Here is a 14,275-nt window from a genome sequence, read left to right as displayed (position 1 = left end):
CTCCCTCTCCCTCTCTTATGCTCCCTCTCTCACGCTCCCTCTCTCCCTCCCTCTCTCTGTCTCTTTCTCTCGGCTGAATGGAGAAGGCAGAATTTGTAGGTTCATTGCCGGGGCCTGGCCTGGTTGCTGGGGATGTAGTTGCCTTGTCGGAGGTGGTGCGGGGTACAGGCGAGGAGCCGGCGGGGACAGTGGTCAGTTCCAGACTGTTCCGCTGTGTGTGTGTCCGACGCTGGATACCCCTGGCCTACAGAGAGGAACTCTACCATGTACTGAGACTCACAGGACCTCTGGTGAGACACAAACTGTGTGTGTTTGTGTGTGTGTGTGTGTGTGTTTGTGTTTGTGTGCGCACGCGCATGTTCAGCGTAGTTCAGTCACTGTCTGACTGAACAACCTTTCCTCCCAGCGACTAGAGTTATTGTAATGGACAGTTGCTATAGATACAGTATATGACCAAAAGTATCTGGACACCCACAAATCAGTGGAATCGGCTATTTCAGCCACACCAGTTGCTAATAGGCATATAATATTGAGCACAAAGTCATGCAATCTCCATAGACAAACATTGGCAGTAGAACGATCCATACTGAATAGCTCAGTGACATGCAACGTGACACCGTCATAGGATGCCACATTTCCAACAAGTCAGTAAAAATGTTTTGTCCTCAGTTGCAAAACTCACTACCGAGTTCCAAACTGCCTCTGGAAGCAACGTCAGCACAATAACTGTTTGTCGGGAGCTTCATGAAATGAGTTTCCATGGCCGAGCAGCCGCACACAAGCCTAAGATCACCATGCGCAATGCCAAGCGTCAGCTGGAATGGTGTAAAGTTCGCTGCCATTGGAATCTGGAGCAGTGGAAACACGTCATCTGGAGTGATGAATCGCGCTTCACCATCTGGCAGCTCGACGGACAAATCTGGGTTTGTTGGATGCCAGGAGCACGCTACCTGCCCCAATGCATAGTGCCAACTGTAAAGTTTGGTGGAGGAGGAATAATGGTCTGGGGCTCTTTTTCATGGCTCTGGCTAGGCCCCTTAGTTCCAGTGAAGGGAAATCTTAACGCTGCAGCATATAATGACATTCTAGGCGATTTTGTGCTTCCGACTTTGTGTCAACAGTTTGGGGAAGGCCCATTCCTGTTTCAGAATGACAATGCCACCCTGCACAAAGCAAGGTCCATACAGAAATGGTTTGTCTAGATCGGTATTGAAGAACTTGACTGGCCTGCACAGAGCCCTGACCTCAACCCCATTGACCACCTTCGGGATGAATTGGAACGCCGACTGCGAGCCAGGCCTAATCACCCAACATCAGTGCCTCGACCTCACTAATGCTCTTATGGCTGAATGGAAGCAAGTCCTCGCAGCAATGTTCCAACATCTAGTGGAAAGCCTTCCCAGAAGAGTGGAGGCTGTTATAGCGGCAAAGGGGGGACAAACCTCATATCAATGGCGATGATTTTGGAATGAGATGTTCGATGAGCAGGTGTCCACACACTTTTTGTTATGTAGTGTATGTCTGTAGTCACTGTCACTTATAGATTCAACACAGAATCAAATCAGTAACACATTCATAGCCCCTTTATAAAACCAGTCATAGCCCCTTTATGAAACCAGTCATAGCCCCTTTATAAAACCAGTCATAGCCCCTTTATGAAACCAGTCATAGCCCCTTTATGAAACCAGTCATAGCCCCTTTATAAAACCAGTCATAGCCCCTTTATGAAACCAGTAATAGCCCCTTTATGGAACCAGTAATAACCCCTTTATAAAACCAGTAATAGCCCTTTTATAAAACCAGTCATAAGACCTTTATAGAACCAGGCATTGCCCCTTTATAAAACCGGTAATAGCCCCTTTATAAAACCAGTCATAAGACCTTTATAGAACCAGTCATAAGACCTTTATGAAACCAGTAATAGCCCCTTTATAAAACCAGTCATATCATTGTTATAAAACCAGTCATAGCCCCTTTATAAAACCAGTCATAGCCCCTTTATAGAACCCCTTTATAAAACCAGTCATAGCCCCTTTATAAAACCAGTCATAGCTCCTTTATAAAAGCAGTTATAGCCCCTTTATGAAACCAGTAATAGCCCCTTTATAAAACCAGTAATAGCCACTATATAGAACCAGTCAAAGCCCCTTTATAAAACCAGTCATAGCCAATTTATAAAACCAGTCATAGCCTCTTTATAAAACCAGTAACAGCCCCTTTATAAAACCAGTCATAGCCCCTTTATAAAACCAGTAACAGCCCTTTTTAAAATCAGTCATAGCCCCTTTATAAAACCAGTAATAGCACCTTTATAGAACCAGTTATAGCCCCTTTATAAAACCAGTCATAGCCCCTTCATAAAACCAGTAATAGCCCCTTTATAAAACCAGTCATAGCCCCTTTATGAAACCAGTCATAACCCCTTTATAAAACCAGTCATAGCCCCTTTATGAAACCAGTCATAACCCCTTTATAAAACCAGTCATAGCCCCTTCATAAAACCAGTCATAGCCCCTTTATGAAACCAGTCATAGCCCCTTTATGAAACCAGTCATAGCCCCTTCATGAAACCAGTCATAGCCCCTTTATAAAAACAGTAATAGCCCCTTTATAAAACCAGTCATAGCCCCTTTATAAAACCAGTCATAGCCGCTTTATAAAACCAGTCATAGCCCCTTTATGAAACCAGTCATAACCCCTTTATAAAACCAGTCATAGCCCCTTTATAAAACCAGTCATAGCCCCTTTATGAAACCAGTCATAGCCCTTTCATAAAACCAGTCATAGCCCCTTTATCAAAACAGTAATAGCCCCTTTATAAAACCAGTCATAGCCCCTTCATGAAACCAGTCATAGCCCCTTTATGAAACCAGTCATAGCCCCTTTATAAAACCAGTCATAGCCCCTTTATATAACCAGTCATAGCCCCTTTATAAAACCAGTCATAGCCCCTTGATAAAACCAGTAATAGCCCCTTCATAAAACCAGTCATAGCCCCTTTATGAAAACAGTAATAGCCCCTTAATGGAACCAGTAATAACCCCTTTATAAAACCAGTAATAGCCCTTTTATAAAACCAGTCACAAGACCTTTATAGAACCAGGCATTGCCCCTTTATAAAACCGCTAATAGCCCCTTTATAAAATCAGTCATAAGACCTTTATAAAACCAGTCATAAGACCTTTATGAAACCAGTAATAGCCCATTTATAAAACCAGTCATAGCCCCTTTATGAAACCAGTCATAGCCCCTTTATGAAACCAGTCATAAGACCTTTATAGAACCTGTCATAAGACCTTTATGAAACCAGTAATAGCCCCTTTATAAAACCAGTCATATCATTGTTATAAAACCAGTCATAGCCCCTTTATAAAACCAGTCATAGCCCCTTTATAGAACCCCTTTATAAAACCAGTCATAGCCCCTTTATAAAACCAGTCATAGCTCCTTTATAAAAGCAGTTATAGCCCCTTTATGAAACCAGTAATAGCCCCTTTATAAAACCAGTAATAGCCACTATATAGAACCAGTCAAAGCCCCTTTATAAAACCAGTCATAGCCAATTTATAAAACCAGTCATAGCCTCTTTATAAAACCAGTAACAGCCCCTTTATAAAACCAGTCATAGCCCCTTTATAAAACCAGTAACAGCCCTTTTTAAAATCAGTCATAGCCCCTTTATAAAACCAGTAATAGCACCTTTATAGAACCAGTTATAGCCCCTTTATATAACCAGTCATAGCCCCTTTATAAAACCAGTCATAGCCCCTTTATAAAACCAGTAATAGCCCCTTTATAAAACCAGTCATAGCCCCTTTATGAAACCAGTAATAGCCCCTTTATGGAACCAGTAATAACCCCTTTATAAAACCAGTAATAGCCCTTTTATAAAACCAGTCACAAGACCTTTATAGAACCAGGCATTGCCCCTTTATAAAACCGCTAATAGCCCCTTTATAAAATCAGTCATAAGACCTTTATAAAACCAGTCATAAGACCTTTATGAAACCAGTAATAGCCCATTTATAAAACCAGTCATAGCCCCTTTATGAAACCAGTCATAGCCCCTTTATGAAACCAGTCATAAGACCTTTATAGAACCAGTCATAAGACCTTTATGAAACCAGTAATAGCCCCTTTATAAAACCAGTCATATCATTGTTATAAAACCAGTCATAGCCCCTTTATAAAACCAGTCATAGCCCCTTTATAGAACCCCTTTATAAAACCAGTCATAGCCCCTTTATAAAACCAGTCATAGCTCCTTTATAAAAGCAGTTATAGCCCCTTTATGAAACCAGTAATAGCCCCTTTATAAAACCAGTAATAGCCACTATATAGAACCAGTCAAAGCCCCTTTATAAAACCAGTCATAGCCAATTTATAAAACCAGTCATAGCCTCTTTATAAAACCAGTAACAGCCCCTTTATAAAACCAGTCATAGCCCCTTTATAAAACCAGTAACAGCCCTTTTTAAAATCAGTCATAGCCCCTTTATAAAACCAGTAATAGCACCTTTATAGAACCAGTTATAGCCCCTTTATAAAACCAGTCATAGCCCCTTCATAAAACCAGTAATAGCCCCTTTATAAAACCAGTCATAGCCCCTTTATGAAACCAGTCATAACCCCTTTATAAAACCAGTCATAGCCCCTTTATGAAACCAGTCATAACCCCTTTATAAAACCAGTCATAGCCCCTTTATAAAACCAGTCATAGCCCCTTTATGAAACCAGTCATAGCCCCTTTATGAAACCAGTCATAGCCCCTTCATGAAACCAGTCATAGCCCCTTTATAAAAACAGTAATAGCCCCTTTATAAAACCAGTCATAGCCCCTTTATAAAACCAGTCATAGCCGCTTTATAAAACCAGTCATAGCCCCTTTATGAAACCAGTCATAACCCCTTTATAAAACCAGTCATAGCCCCTTTATAAAACCAGTCATAGCCCCTTTATGAAACCAGTCATAGCCCTTTCATAAAACCAGTCATAGCCCCTTTATAAAAACAGTAATAGCCCCTTTATAAAACCAGTCATAGCCCCTTCATGAAACCAGTCATAGCCCCTTTATGAAACCAGTCATAGCCCCTTTATAAAACCAGTCATAGCCCCTTTATATAACCAGTCATAGCCCCTTTATAAAACCAGTCATAGCCCCTTTATAAAACCAGTAATAGCCCCTTCATAAAACCAGTCATAGCCCCTTTATGAAACCAGTAATAGCCCCTTTATGGAACCAGTAATAACCCCTTTATAAAACCAGTAATAGCCCTTTTATAAAACCAGTCACAAGACCTTTATAGAACCAGGCATTGCCCCTTTATAAAACCGCTAATAGCCCCTTTATAAAATCAGTCATAAGACCTTTATAAAACCAGTCATAAGACCTTTATGAAACCAGTAATAGCCCATTTATAAAACCAGTCATAGCCCCTTTATGAAACCAGTCATAGCCCCTTTATGAAACCAGTCATAAGACCTTTATAGAACCAGTCATAAGACCTTTATGAAACCAGTAATAGCCCCTTTATAAAACCAGTCATATCATTGTTATAAAACCAGTCATAGCCCCTTTATAAAACCAGTCATAGCCCCTTTATAGAACCCCTTTATAAAACCAGTCATAGCCCCTTTATAAAACCAGTCATAGCCCCTTTATAGAACCCCTTTATAAAACCAGTCATAGCCCCTTTATAAAACCAGTCATAGCTCCTTTATAAAAGCAGTTATAGCCCCTTTATGAAACCAGTAATAGCCCCTTTATAAAACCAGTAATAGCCACTATATAGAACCAGTCAAAGCCCCTTTATAAAACCAGTCATAGCCAATTTATAAAACCAGTCATAGCCCCTTTATAAAACCAGTAACAGCCCCTTTATAAAACCAGTCATAGCCCCTTTATAAAACCAGTCATAGCTCCTTTATAAAAGCAGTTATAGCCCCTTGATGAAACCAGTAATAGCCCCTTTATAAAACCAGTAATAGCCACTATATAGAACCAGTCAAAGCCCCTTTATAAAACCAGTCATAGCCAATTTATAAAACCAGTCATAGCCTCTTTATAAAACCAGTAACAGCCCCTTTATAAAACCAGTCATAGCCCCTTTATAAAACCAGTAACAGCCCTTTTTAAAATCAGTCACAGAGATCATGTTTTAGACCTATTCCCCCTAAGTGTTTCCATGAGATCATGTTTTAGACCTATTCCCCCTAAGTGTTACCATGATATCATGTTTTAGACCTATTCCCCCTAAGTGTTTCCATGAGATCATGTTTTAGACCTATTCCCCCTAAATGTTACCATGAGATCATGTTTTAGACCTATTCCCCCTAAGTGTTTCCATGAGATCATATTTTGGACCTATTCCCCCTAAGTGTTACCATGAGATCATATTTTAGACCTATTCCCCCTAAGTGTTTCCATGAGATCATGTTTTAGACCTATTCCCCCTGTTTCCATGAGATCATGTTTTAGACTGATCCCCCTAAGTGTTTCCATGAGATCATATTTTAGACCTATTCCCCCTAAGTGTTACCATGAGATCATGTTTTAGACCTATTCCCCCTAAGTGTTTCCATGAGATCATGTTTTAGACCTATTCCCCCTGTTTCCATGAGATCATGTTTTAGACTGATCCCCCTAAGTGTTTCCATGAGATCATATTTTAGACCTATTCCCCCTAAGTGTTACCATGAGATCATGTTTTAGACCTATTCCCCCTAAGTGTTTCCATGAGATCATGTTTTAGACCTATTCCCCCTAAGTGTTTCCATGAGATCATGGTTTAGACCTATTCCCCCTAAGTGTTTCCATGAGATCATGGTTTAGACCTATTCCCCCTAAGTGTTTCCATGAGATCATGTTTTAGACTTGTCTTGGCAGAGATTGCGCTGTTAACCTCACATGAAATACCATTGGTGCCGCAGGACAGAACTCACTCTTGGTGCATGTGTGTGTGTTGTGTGTGTGTGTTGTGTGCGTGCGAGCAAGCTCGTCTGTTACAGCTGGTGTCTCGGATCCTGAACTTCTTGCTCCCGTTTGTCATCACCATATTCTGTGGTCACCTTGGCAACGCAGAGCTGGCGGGATATGCACTGGGCTCTGCGGTATTACCCACAGTTATCTACTATTGGTTCTCTGACTGGCGTGTATAACCAATCACATGATAGATTTGGTGTGATCTTTAAACACGTTGCATGTTGGACTGACACGAATTATTTTAAATTATAAATAAAGATTTGAAAAAAACATTTAAAAAACATTTTGCAGTTATACAGACAGACTGACTCTATAATATTGTGACTTCATAGTAATATTTGTTGTTGTTCTTCCTGTCAGGTGATCAATGTGACCACGACCTCTACGGGCTACGGACTGGCTCTGGCCTGTGATACACTCGTCTCTCAGGTTAGGCCCTCTGTGTGTGGGTTAGGCCCTCTGTGTGTGGGTTAGGCCCTCTGTGTGTGGGTTAGGCCCTCTGTGTGTGGGTTAGGCCCTCTGTGTGTGGGTTAGGCCCTCTGTGTGTGGGTTAGGCCCTCTGTGTGTGGGTTAGGCTCTCTGTGTGTGGGTTAGGCCCTCTGTGTGTGGGTTAGGCCCTCTGTATGTGGGTTAGGCCCTCTGTGTGTGGGGTAGGCTCTCTGTGTGTGGGTTAGACCCTCTGTGTGTGAGTTAGACCCTCTGTGTGTGGGTTAGACCCTCTCTCCCTGTGTGTGTGTGTGTGTGCGTGTGTGTGTGTGTGTGTGTGTGTGTGTGTGTGTGTGTGTGTGTGTGTGTGTCAGAGAGGTGTATATAGTTTGTGTGGTTGAAAGGCCTGTTATCCTCAGTGTGTTGTATTAACTGTTTAATGATGTTGTTCCTTTAGTGTCACACCTTGATCTGTTTCACCTGTCCTTGTGATTATCTCCACCCCCTTTTCCAGGCATCACCCATCTTCCCCATTATCCCCTGTGTATTTATACCTGTGTTCTCTGTTTGTCCATTGCCAGTTCATCTTGTTTTGTCAAGTCAACCAGCGTTTTAATTCTCAGCTCCTGCTGTTCCCAGTCTCTCTTTTTCTCGCCCTCCTGGTTTTGACCCTTGCCTGTCCTGACTCTGAGCCCGCCTGCCTGACCACTCTGCCTGTCCTGACTCTGAGCCCGCCTGCCTGACCACTCTGCCTGTCCTGACTCTGAGCCCGCCTGCCTGACCACTCTGCCTGTCCTGACTCTGATCCCGCCTGCCTGACCCTTGCCTGTCCTGACTCTGAGCCCGCCTGCCTGACCCTTGCCTGTCCTGACTCTGAGCCCGCCTGCCTGACCACTCTGCCTGCCGACTTGTCCCTTTGCCCCACCTTTGGTTTACTGACCCCTGCCTGCCTTGACCTGTCTATTGCATGCCTCTGTTGGATAATCAAACCATTGTTAATTCTAAATGTCTGCACCTTACCTTGATTCCTGAACTGGCCATGACTGACCCAGCAGACCCGGGCAGTGCAACGCCATCTCCTCCCAGGGAGATACCATCAGTAGGCACGAGGAATTGCTTCGTGTCCTTGTGGAGGGGGTCCAAACGTTGTCTGAACGCCATGACCGGGCAGTTTGCTAGAGCAATTCCATGGGTTGTCTGGGAGGCCGCCTACCACGGTGGTAACCCTACAGCTCCACAGCAACGTCTCATCGGTCACTCCACCTTCCCAGAAGCCTCCGCTTACCTCCTCCTGAACGCTTCAATGGAGAGCCGAGCACCTGTCGGGCGTTCCTAGCTCAATGTGTCCTCGTCGTCGAGCTTCAGCCCTCCTCCCCTCGGATCACTCCTACCTCATCACGCTGATGGCCGGGGAGAGCTCTCACCTGGGCTACTGACGTGTGGGGGAACAACAGCTGGCTATATGCGTTATTCTGGAGGGGTTTGTGGGAAAAGTGAAGAAGGTTTTTGATGCCCCGTTCTCCGGTAGAGAGGCCACCCAGAAGCTAATCCATCTTCGGCAGGAGTCCCTAAGTGTAGCTGATTATGTGGTGGATTTATACACGTTGGCAGTGGAGAGTGCTTGGAATCAAGAAGCACTGTTCAATATGTTTCTGCACGGCGTCTCAGAGGAGGTCAAGGACGAGCGTGCAGCCCGGGAGTTACCTACGGAGCTCGATTTCCTCATCACTCTGACCATCCGTATCGATGGGCGATTACATGAACGACGGAGCTAGAGGAAATTGGATTTCTCTCGCACGCCCAGGGATCCCACCTTGTCTCTGAGACTTCCCAGAAGCTCCCAAAGGTCTCGTTGCCGAGAAAACCCGAGGCTTCTCGACCTGCCCCGAAGACTGCCGAAGACAGATGAAACATTTTGTGCTATTTATCACAGACTACTTTGTGTCAAAGTTTAACAAGGACTCTCTCCTCCTCACCAGTGTCATGATCAAAGATCTGATCAAGAGCCTCACACACAGCATATTGTTTAGTCATTGTGCTGCCACAGAATGAATTGTGGGCAAGGCCTCAAAAAAGCTTTTATATTCCAGAGCGGCGAGAAAAGTTCTATATATTATTGAAACACTATTGAGATTGTTAGTGAGAATGCCAACAGGTGTGGTTCCGTGGGGGAAAGATTCTATTGGGGAAAGGTTCCCATGGGGGTTGCCTTGGAAGCCAAGAAGGGGAGTGAGGTGTGTGTGTGTGTGTGTGTGTGTGTGTGTTCAAACACACATGCATGTGGGTGTCTGGGAGAGGACGTGTGTCCATCTGATGAATGGGCATGTGCCTGAACTCAATTTTATACACTACTTGTAGTCTCACCAATTACTTTCTAATGACCAGTCATTTTTAACCGTTAACACCACGTGTACAAAAGTTAAATAGAACATCCAAAATGAAAATCATCCAAATGGATTTTGTGTGTTCAGATGCTCTGTGTGGACAAAGTCAGGGAACCTTATGACAATCAAATTAAATTAACTACATTTTCAGAGAGAAAACTTGTAAATCGGTCCATTCGACCGGAACACAGCAGGAGGGTTTAATAGACCGCTGGGAGCGAGTACTCTGGTGGGCCATATGGAGAACGTTCCTGATTCCCTTGCTCACACCCCTTTTCATGCCATTCTGCTGTGGGGAGACCGGTCCAAATCTCTCCGGGTTCTCATTGACTCTAACGAGACCTTTTTGGATGCAACCCTTCCCCACTCAGCCCCTCTCCATTCCCATGGACGTTAGAGCGCTGGACGGGCGCTCTATAGGCCGGGTCACCCACAATACCACCACCATCAATCTACATGTGTCAGGGAACCACAGCGAGGCTATCCAGTTCCAGTTTCTACTGGTGCCATCATGAGCTGGAGCCCGCTCTGCCACGCCCACTGCCTGAAGTCAGAACAACCTGCCCCAGGATGTCTTCCTGGGAGCTTGGAAGGTGCCCCGGAGCTCTTCACCATTCCAGCTGTGTACCAGGACTTCTGGGAGGTGTTCAGCAAGGCCCGGGCCACTTCGCTCTTGCCCCATAGACCTTATAACTGCGGGATTGACCTTCTACCTAGCACGACTCCGCCCCAGGGACAACTGTACTCTCTGTCAGGACCAGAGACCAAGGCGATGGAGAACTACATTGGGGACTCCCTTCGGATTAATTTGTCGTCCTTCTTCCACCGGCGCAGGGTTCTTCTTTGTGGAAAAGAAGGACAAGACCCTTCGCCCGAGCATTGACTACCAGGGTCTCAACAACATGATGGTGAAGAACCGCTACCCACTGCCACTCATCTTCTTGGCCTTCGAGCCGCTCCACGGGGCATCCGTGTTTTCTAAGGTGTATCTACAGAACGCCTACCACCTGGTGTGGATATGAGTGGAAGGATATGAGTGGATGACCGCTTTCAATACGGCCAGCGGTCACTACAATTATCTGGTCATGCCATTTGGCCTTCCAATGCCCCTGCTGCATTCCAGGCTCTGGTCAATTATGTTTTCCGCAACATGTTGAACCGGTTCGTCTTTGACATCCTCATCTTCTCCCGTTCCACCCAAGAACATGTACTCCTCATCCGACAGGTTCTCCAATACATCCTGGAGAACTAGCTGTTTGTATAATCAAATCAAATTGTATTTGTCACATACACATGGTTAGCAGATGTTAATAAAAGCAATATTTATTATACTTATCGATGTTGTGGATGAGCGCGTTGTTTGTTCTGTTCCCCTTTCTCTATCTCTCTGTAGCTTCCGGGTATGCTGGATAAGGACCCGAGCTAAGGGAACTGGGCTGACTTTGAAGTGCCTGTCCCGAATGGTTCATTCATGTAAATGGGCATTTTGAAAGACACTGTCAGTAGTGATGTAATTTGGTAAATGTTATGTTGTGATATTGTTTCATAAACATGTTGCGATGTATATACTTTAGTATTATTAGTTAAATGGAAAATGTAGGTTTGACTAGGTAATTGCTTGATTAATTAGTGTTAATTGTTCTGAGGGGAGGGGCTAGCCCGACACATGGAGCCTCTCTTTCAGTTCATAGAGAAGCATGGTGGATTGAGCTGTGGATGGGGCAGCATTGTTTTTAGCTGTCCCATAAGGTATATGTTTGATGGCAGTACTGTTGTTTTTGTTCAGGGAATCACTATGTAAATAAACACCCTTGCAGAGAAGAACATTTGCGGCTCTGCCATCTTTTTATTTTGATAGAGGTTAGTTTTTCCAGTATAGCCTTCTGGCCTACTTTACGTGATAGAAGTTAGGTTTTCCAGTATAGCCTTCTGGCCTACTCTACGTGACACACCCTGATCTGTCTCACCTGTCCTTGTGATTGTCTCCACCCACCTCCAGGTGTCGCCCATCTTCACCATTATCCCCTGTGTATTTATACCTGTGTTCTCTGTTTGTCCATTGTCAGTTAATTTTGTTTGTCAATTCAACCAGCGTTTTTGTTCTCAGCTCCTGCTTTTCCTAGTCTCTCTTTTTCTCCCCCTCCTGGTTTTGGCCTGTCCTGACTCTGAGCCCACCTGCCTGACCACTCTGCCTGCCCCTGACCCTGATTCTGCCTGCCAACCTGCCCCTTTGTCCCGACTCAGGATTATTGACCTCTGCCTACCCTAAACCTGAGCCTGCCTGCCATCCGGTACCGTTGGTACCGTCCGGTACCTCTGGTTTACTGACCCCTGCCTGCCTTGACCTGTCTGCCCCTTTTGGATTATCAAACTATTGTTACTTCGACATTTTCTGCGTCTGGGTCTTACCTTGATTCCTCTTAGTGTTGCTCCAGTCACCATTAATCCACTACTATGGAGACGGCAATCCAGTTCAACAAACACTGTGTCTGTCTGTGTGTGTGTGTGTGTGTGTGTGTGTGTGTGTGTGTGTGTGTGTGTGTGTGTGTGTGTGTGTGTGTGTGTGTGTGTGTGTGTGTGTGTATAGACATTTGGCAGCAGTAACCTGCACCGTGTGGGGGTGATCCTGCAGAGAGCAGTGTTGATCCTGCTGCTGCTCTGTCTGCCCTGCTGGGGCCTCCTCATCAACGCCCAAAACATCCTACTAGCCATGAATCAGGAGCAGGAGGTGGCCCGGTGGGAAACACACAGATACACACAAACACATTTACACACACATACACACAGACACACGCACACAGACACACACACACATACACACAGACACAGACACACACATTGGTATGTAACTGACCGTTTGTTCTGTTCTCTCCTCGTCAGGATCGCCCAACTTTATGTGATGCTTTACCTGCCTGCTGTTCCTGTGAGTAACACTGTCTCCAACCAGAGGACTGAGATAGAGCCTGAGTGGGGACAGAGGACTGAGATAAAGCCTGAACGGGGACATAGGACAGTCTAGACACAGCCTGGTTGTGGACAGTCTAAATAGAGCTTACATGGGGACATACGACTGAGATAGTCTAGATAGAGCCTGGTTGAGGACAAAGGACTGAGATAGAGCCTGGGTGGGGACGGAGGACAGACTTGATAGAACCTGGGTGGGGACAGAGGACATTTTAGATATAAGTGGGGATAGAGGACAGTCTAGATATAAGTGGGGACAGAGGACAGTCTAGATAGAGCTGGGGTGGGGACAGAGGACAGTCTAGATATAAGTGGGGACAGAAGACAGTCTAGATATAAGTGGGGACAGAGGACAGTCTACAGTGCCTTGCAAAAGTATTCATCCCCCTTGGCGTTCTTTATATTTTGTTGCATTACCCTGTAAATTAAATTGACTTTTATTTGGACACAAAATAGTTTAATCTGGTGAAGTGAAATGGGAAAAATAACCCGTTTAAAAAAATAAAACAATAAAAGGAAAAGTGGGGCATCTGTTTTCACCCCCTTTACTAGGAAGCCCCTAAATTAGATCTGGTGCAACCAATTACTCTCAGAAGTCACATTATTAGTTAGATTGCACACAGGTGGACTTTATTTAAGTGTCACATGATCTGTCACATGATCTCAGTGTATATATATACACCTGTTCTGAAAGGCCCCACCACTCAGCAAGCGGCACCATGAAGAACAAGGAGCTCTCCAAACAGGTCAGGGACAAAGTTGTGGAGAAGTACAGATGAGGGTTGGGTTAAAAAAATAGCAGAATCTTTGAACATCCCACGGAGCACCATTAAATCTATTATTAAAAAATGGAAAGAATATGGCACATCAACAAACCTGCCAAGAGACGGCCGCCCACCAAAACTCAGGGACCAGGCAAGGAGGGCATTAATCAGAGAGGCAAGAAAGATACCAAAGATAACCCTGAAGGAGCTGCAAAGATCCACAGCGGAGATTGGAGTATCTGTCCATAGGACCACTTTAAGCCGTACACTCCACAGAGCTGGGCTTTACAGAAGAGTGGCCAGAAAAAAGACATTGCTTACAGAAAAAAATAAGCAAACACGTTTGGTGTTCGCCAAAAAGCAGGTGGGAGACTCCCCAAACATATGGAACAAGGTTCTCTGGTCAGATGAGACTAAACGTGAGTTTTTTGTCCATCAAGGAAAACGGCATTTCATTTAAATGTCTTGGAATGCCCTAGTTAAAGCCCAGACCTCAATCCAGTTGAGAATCTGTGGTATGATTTAAAGATTGCTGAACACCAGCAGAACCCATCCAACTTGAAGGAGCTGGAGCAGTTTTGCCTTGAAGAATGGGCAAAAATCCCAGTGGCTAGATGTGCCAAGCTTATAGAGACATACCCCAAGAGACTTGCAGCTGTAATTGCTGCAAAAGGTGTCTCTACCAAGTATTGACTTTGGGGGGGTGAATAGTTAGCACTCAAGTTTTCAGTTTTTTGTCTTATTTCTTATTTGTT

General features: G+C 44.5%; 1 protein-coding gene and 1 long non-coding RNA gene across 2 annotated transcripts in view; one reads left to right on the top strand and one right to left on the bottom strand.

Annotated features, from left to right (window-relative positions):
• LOC110534810 (multidrug and toxin extrusion protein 1) overlaps positions 1-14,275 on the top strand; it is a 44,100-nt gene that overhangs the window by 254 nt on the left and 29,571 nt on the right. The window contains exons 1-5 of the mRNA XM_036989479.1: positions 1-290; positions 7,009-7,110; positions 7,343-7,411; positions 12,380-12,528; positions 12,673-12,715. The exon at positions 1-290 is cut by the window's left edge and continues 254 nt beyond it. Of these exons, the coding sequence (XP_036845374.1) occupies positions 78-290; positions 7,009-7,110; positions 7,343-7,411; positions 12,380-12,528; positions 12,673-12,715 (576 nt within the window). The 5' untranslated portion in view covers positions 1-77. The remainder of the gene's footprint in view (positions 291-7,008; positions 7,111-7,342; positions 7,412-12,379; positions 12,529-12,672; positions 12,716-14,275) is intronic.
• On the bottom strand, positions 1,840-4,675 carry LOC118966682. Its single transcript, XR_005053546.1, has 3 exons — positions 3,999-4,675; positions 3,400-3,814; positions 1,840-2,191 (listed from the first exon to the last, which is right to left on the bottom strand). It is a non-coding gene; the product is annotated as an uncharacterized LOC118966682 (long non-coding RNA).

The sequence above is a fragment of the Oncorhynchus mykiss genome, chromosome 10 (assembly GCF_013265735.2).
Source record: "Oncorhynchus mykiss isolate Arlee chromosome 10, USDA_OmykA_1.1, whole genome shotgun sequence".
Classification (NCBI taxonomy): domain Eukaryota; kingdom Metazoa; phylum Chordata; class Actinopteri; order Salmoniformes; family Salmonidae; genus Oncorhynchus; species Oncorhynchus mykiss.
This window is presented reverse-complemented; position numbering and strand designations above follow the sequence as displayed.